The 6,041-nt window shown below is 39.8% G+C and overlaps 1 protein-coding gene across 1 annotated transcript; it reads left to right on the top strand.

Annotated features, from left to right (window-relative positions):
• Window positions 1-6: 6 nt before the first annotated feature.
• On the top strand, window positions 7-4,819 carry LOC109462207. The gene is made up of 7 exons (XM_019758734.1): window positions 7-213; window positions 640-813; window positions 1,544-1,620; window positions 1,783-1,902; window positions 2,280-2,447; window positions 2,990-3,083; window positions 3,646-4,819. The coding sequence occupies exons 1-7, from the start codon at window positions 21-23 to the stop codon at window positions 3,891-3,893; spliced, it is 1,074 nt and encodes a 357-aa protein (XP_019614293.1). The 5' UTR covers window positions 7-20; the 3' UTR covers window positions 3,894-4,819.
• The last annotated feature ends 1,222 nt before the right edge of the window (window positions 4,820-6,041 follow it).

Below are 6,041 nucleotides of genomic sequence, written 5' to 3'. Positions count from 1 at the left end.
ATCACACCATCATCATCATCATGCCTGGGAGAAAAGCCGGCTCCACCTCTCTGGAAAAGGAGCTGCCCTCCCCCGTGAGCGTGCCAGTTGGACTGGTCCTGGCCCTGACCCTGCCTGTATCCCTGGCTGTTCTGTGGAAGTTCAGCCTCCCCCTGCTGGCTGTGTCTGTACTGGGGGAGGAGGCTGTACAGAGGGTCACAGATGTGGCATTTGGTAAGTAAATTTGCACGTGAAGCATGCTTAAAGAACCCAACACGCTTACCAATAAGATGTATAACCCGATATTGGCTCAAAACAAACCAGTCTGAATTGCAGAGGCTGTACTGTACTGTACTGAACTGAATATATACTGAGATGTATGTAACACAATTGATTTGAGCCATTGCTGTATGTTCTACCTCAACCTGACACTTGCACCAAAGCACAACTTGGTACAAAGACCCACACCAGCAAAAGAGTACTATGTCCAACCCAAATTTCCAATTAGAAAGCCACAACCTTACATGCTCTTCTCTTCCTCATCAGCTGCTACAGTCACTCACCCATACCTTGCCTTAGCACTGTGAGGCATTGTCATAAAGCATCTCTAGTGTTTCCACAGATGGTTTAGAAATGTTAGAAATAGTTTTTTTCCCACAGACCTAGCTGCCCATTTCACCTCGCCGTGCCCGGTGTGGATCCCCCACGCTGAGCGGCGCTGGCTGCAGCAGCCGTCAGACAGACAGATCCGCCGAGTCAGCAACATCAGCAGGAGGGAGTTTGTCATGGTGGTCAACAGGGGAGAGCCTGTCATCATCACGGATGCCATGCAAGGTACATGTACTTCAATCTGCTCTACACTTGGTTGGCCTATAAATCAGGATCAGTAGGGAAGACTTTGTTAGGTGAACAGAGGAGAGTCTGTCAAATTCACTGATGGCATGCAAGGTACAAGAACTGCTCTACAAAATACAGGTACTATAAATCTTGAAACGTTTGCAGTGGTTTTGTTTTCATAGTTTTTGCAGTGGCGTCTTCTCTGCTCATCAGGATCAGTAATAAGGAAGACTATGTTAGACTTGTTAGCAGGAGAGTCTGTTATCATCACTGATGGCATGCAAGCTACATATTCTATAACTTAACTTCTTGCCAATATAAGCTTGCGCCACTATGTTATGTTTATTAGTATGACGTCACGGGTCACTTGATGCCCATCCCTGAGCCCGTGTGCTCATAGGTTGTGAATCCCCTCTATGGTCAGTCTTAAGATCTGACTCCATGTGTACAACCATGTTGTGATTAAATGCTGTTCGCATCCAAGTGCATCTCGCGTCCTCGATCCTTCGTAGTTGGTCCTTGGTCACTTAGTGACGTTGATTTAGGTAGGTGAAGTAATGGCTGTATACCCTGGCAACAAATTGAAGAATGTCTACCCTTTCTATCATGAAAAATTAATATGATTAAGTCACAAATGGCCTATATTTGACCTATAAGCCCATTTATTTCAGTACCTGGTACTTTGTATAAAACTACAGGAAAATAGGACTTTTAATTTGTGTTCTAGGTTGGGAAAGCTTGAACAGATTTGATTGTGACTACTTCATCAAGACATACCCCACAGCTGAATATTTTGACTGGCAAGTAAGGAACAACCTTTCTCTCTTTGTGTTCTTTCCACCTATTGTACTGCAACATGGTGTGCTTAATGTAATAATTGCTATTTCCTAACAATAACGAAGTTTTATCAACTTTGCTTTTCTGTAATTCATTTATGAATATTAAATTAAATGCTTTCACCCTCAGAAAGGCCATAAGATCCGGTTTGGTGACATCCCTACAGTATACGGAGGAGACCCAGACTCCTGGAAATGTGCCAGCGGCTACTTCGACACATTCTGGGACACCAACATGAAGGCAGCAGTGGTAACTTAATATCTATTATGGAGTACACTTTTTCTTACACAAGTTACAGTATATCACTTCTATGGATAAAAGCCACTGTGAAAGCCAGAAAAAAAGCCTGTTGTAGAGTCTGCTTATGAGGTAACTTACAATTAGGTTTCTGTCATAAACTTCTACTCACTCTCTCTCTATTCAGTTTAGCGTCTGTTGTTCCCCGTCTTCTAAGGGTAAGACGTGCTTACACAATGATGCTGAGGCTTGATGGCAGCCTGCCATTTGCCTCTTTCCTGTGGGTTGATGTTATGTAGGTTTAGGTGGTAGAAGTCCTCCTTACAACCTTATATCAACAACCTTACATGTATGTAATAATTGTAGATGATTTCTACATTTTTTTCCAGGACTGGTTAGCCCAGGTCCCGGAGCCGTACTTCCTACCTGAGGGCAGCCTGACCGCCAGCACGGCCGGACACGTCAGGGCACCCATGATGACTGGATTCTTAGGAACACCTGGGACAGGTGTGTCGCCTCACCTGGACGAGACCTGCGAAACTTTCATGACTGTACAGGTGTGTACATCCACGAGGTAGAAGGCATCCAATGACAACTTCGAGGGTGGACAAAACAAAGAAGATATTCTGAATGAGGAAATCTGTCTAATATTGACATTTGCTGCCATTTCTGTAATCATTTCATACTTGTGTTTGAGACAACCCCTAAACAAGCTACATGAGGAGTCCCTTAAATACATGTATCTAGAACAATATGACAAGCAACCATTTTCCATCAGCAACATTGCATTTTTGCCGCAGTATGCTAATGGGATAGGGTTGATTCTACTAAATACTACATTAAAAGTATGGCCGGAAAATTGACTTTGAAAATCCAGTTTTGCCAGCCTGAAATTGCACTGGATTAAAGCTATTAAATTAATCATATTTATGTTAAGAGAAGATATACTAGTATATAGATTTTACATATAAAAGAATGTCTTACACATGATGTACCTGACTGATAGGCTTGCACATGCATGAACAATTCTAAGGAATTGTTACAGTTGTTGGTGAAATACCCTTGACAAGTGATTGACATGTGTCAATCATCCTCCCAGTTCTCAGGTGTGAAGAACTGGAGTCTGTCCTGGCCAGAGGTGCATGATGGGAAGCTCAGGTGGTCTCCGCCTATGGTTTTCACCTTGAACCCTGGTAAGAGATCCCTAGATAAATATATGTTGTTGGAATCTCCTGTCGCTGCGACAGATGAGTAGGCGTACAGGTCATCATTATGTATGTTACACAAATAGTAAATATCTTGCCACTATACTGATGATGTACTGAGCACAAGCTGCATAGAGTACATATCAGTTTGAGCTGTGTCAATAATCTTCTAGATTTTAAACTGCATCATCATCATCAGTTTGGGGTTTCCTGGTCCAAGACCTTCTCCCTCCAATCTGCTTTATCCTGCAAATTTATGTGCAAGATTTTGCAATGATGAAGTTCTCATTTATATCTAAGGAGACAATGTAAGGCATCTACTCTATCATAAATGATTTTACATACACAGATAGGCAGGCATTTTTTCATAGATTATTGTAAATTACTCTTTAGTATACACAGCATTGCATAATTTTCTGAATAAAGTCTCGAAGCAGATTAAAAATACTTTCAAATTGATTAATTGCATAGAATGCCTTGTTTCAACCCAATACCTGATATTAGGATAAGGAATAGATGAATAAATGAAGGAATAATTTTTTGTCTGCAGGAGAGATCATGCTGTGGTACGTGGGCATGAGGCATCACACGGAAGTTGTCTCCGGCTGTTCCCTGAGTTTCAGCTACAGATTCAGCACCCCTGCCCCCATGAACTACTTTGAGAAGCTCAGGAACGCTCTGCAGTCGTTTCCCCAGGAGGAGATAAGGAAACTGTTTGCTGAGACCAAAGCTATGGATGTGGACTATGCAGAACACTGTGAAGTAAACAGGCATGGGGACAGAGTACATCTCAGCTGAGAAAGAAAATCATTAAGTTAAACTTGAAGACTAAATTAGAAAGGCTTAATTAGAAAGTTCTGTGCTGAGACCAAAGCTATGGATGTGGACTATGCAGAACACTGTCAAGTAAACAGGCATGGGGACAGAGTACATCTCAGCTGAGAAAGAAAATCATAAAGATCTCTGAAATATTTTCAGTATAACGTAATGTTACTACTTAGAGTACAGTTCAGATGTTCATGGTACACGATGGCTAAGTTAGAAATCTCTTTGCTGAAAGCTAAAGATGTAGACTTTACAGTAAACAGTAGAGTAGGCAGGCATGGGGAGAGCTCAGCTTGCAGAACACTGTAGGGTAGAAAGGTATGGGGACCAGATACATGTCAGTTGACAAAAATCATTTACAGGGACCATGGTTGACAGATGATGATGATGCCTGGGAGTAAACCTGGGGATGTGAACAGATATAGAAAAGTGGTACAGAATGTAACAGAAACATAGAGAAAGTGACCTGTCCACAAAAAAATTGTTGGTACTCGGAAACCAGAACATCAGAACAACACAATGTTGACAGGGTACAAAAAATGTACATCTTGTTGTAAGGATGGTGGGTGTAGAAGTCATACTACATAATTATCAAGTGAGAGAACTATCTTCAGGGACTTAAGTAATGGATGTGGACATTGCAAATTATCTTAGGGTGGTTTTGTGCATTATACTAATCAAGAGCAATATAAAAAAAGTAAGATTGACAGCACTATATTTTAAGACTATGCAATCAAAACCAATGACAATTTTACAAAAAGATGAGTAAAAAAGGAAGGAATTGTAAAATTATGGGTGTTTAATAAACTTTGTCAAAGCTAAATAATTTTCATAATACCAACCAAGCACCACAAAGCACCACAAGAAAATTAGTGTATATACATGATACATTTCTCACATATTTTTTGTAGTATCTTATATGCATTACATTATGCACTTTAGTAATGTATATACATTGTATTAAACGGAAAAGTGGATTATTGTGTTAAGTATATGTTTAAGATATTGGTTTCTTTACTTCAGTCAGAGACTGTGTTGAACTATCCTGATTTGGGATTTTTGTTCTTACATTTTATAAACCAGATTTTATACATTATTTCATCCATTCAGTAGACGAAAATCACTGTACTTTTTTGGTGTCAATAAAGATCACCCGTTCCTATTTTCTCAAACTTCATCAGGCCCAGTGTATTATCTCAGGCCTCTGTACTTGCTGTTATCACAATCATAGAATTTGTCACGCAAGGCACATCAGCTAGAAGCAAAATTGCAAATGCATCAATAGGTTAGAGGTGTTGGCTTTTTTCCGGTTGACGTGTAGATCTAGTTTGTGCATCAAATATATTTTTGCTTCCTCTGTACATCATTAGTATGTCATTGTCATCCCAGGAAATACACTCTTTGCTCTTTGTTAATTGATAATTGTTAGATTTTGACTTTCTTCGGAATAAAAAAGCTTATTTACATTTCCACTATCTCAGTAGCAAGGGTATGTTTTGAAATATACCCATCCGGCAATTACACTTATGTTAACAAACGCAGTAGGCAAAGGCAAGTCAAAACAAAGTCAACAAACTTCAACAAACATATAAAGTACACACATCTTATTATGATACATTTCTTGTACTGTAGTTTGCTACATTGGTGAACAGCCTGTTTAATTTCATAGAACCAAAAGTTGAAAACGTTGTCTCTTGTAGGGGTTTTGGGTATAGCTGATTAATATTAGGCAAAAATTAGCAATATACAAAGCTCTCCTCTGCTAAAAATCTTCATAACTGCTAAGCCTGATAGTTGAGTTTATTATCAGACTATCATGATACTAGTACCCAGTTCCCCTAACTGAGACAAGTTTGGGTGTTACACAAGTCATGTATATTTTACTCTATATGCAATGCTTTGTTGCACAGAACAGTAACAGTAACAGTTGTGTCATGTAGTGTCCTCTAGTCTCACTCTTCTCCATCAGCTGGTCGGGTCCTCGCTTCTTCTATCATTCCTTCACACTGTGAAACAGGAGAGAAATATTAGCTGGGGTCCTTGAGAGAACTTGTTGAAATTCAAAAGAAAATTAATAGGACTGTGTCAGAATGTGATTTCTTTTCTGCTTTATGTAACAAA

This window comes from Branchiostoma belcheri, unplaced genomic scaffold (assembly GCF_001625305.1).
Source record: "Branchiostoma belcheri isolate BF01 breed outbred unplaced genomic scaffold, Haploidv18h27 scaffold113, whole genome shotgun sequence".
NCBI classification, from domain to species: domain Eukaryota; kingdom Metazoa; phylum Chordata; class Leptocardii; order Amphioxiformes; family Branchiostomatidae; genus Branchiostoma; species Branchiostoma belcheri.
The sequence above is the reverse complement of the archived record's forward strand: the minus strand, read 5'-3'. Positions and strand labels throughout refer to the sequence as shown.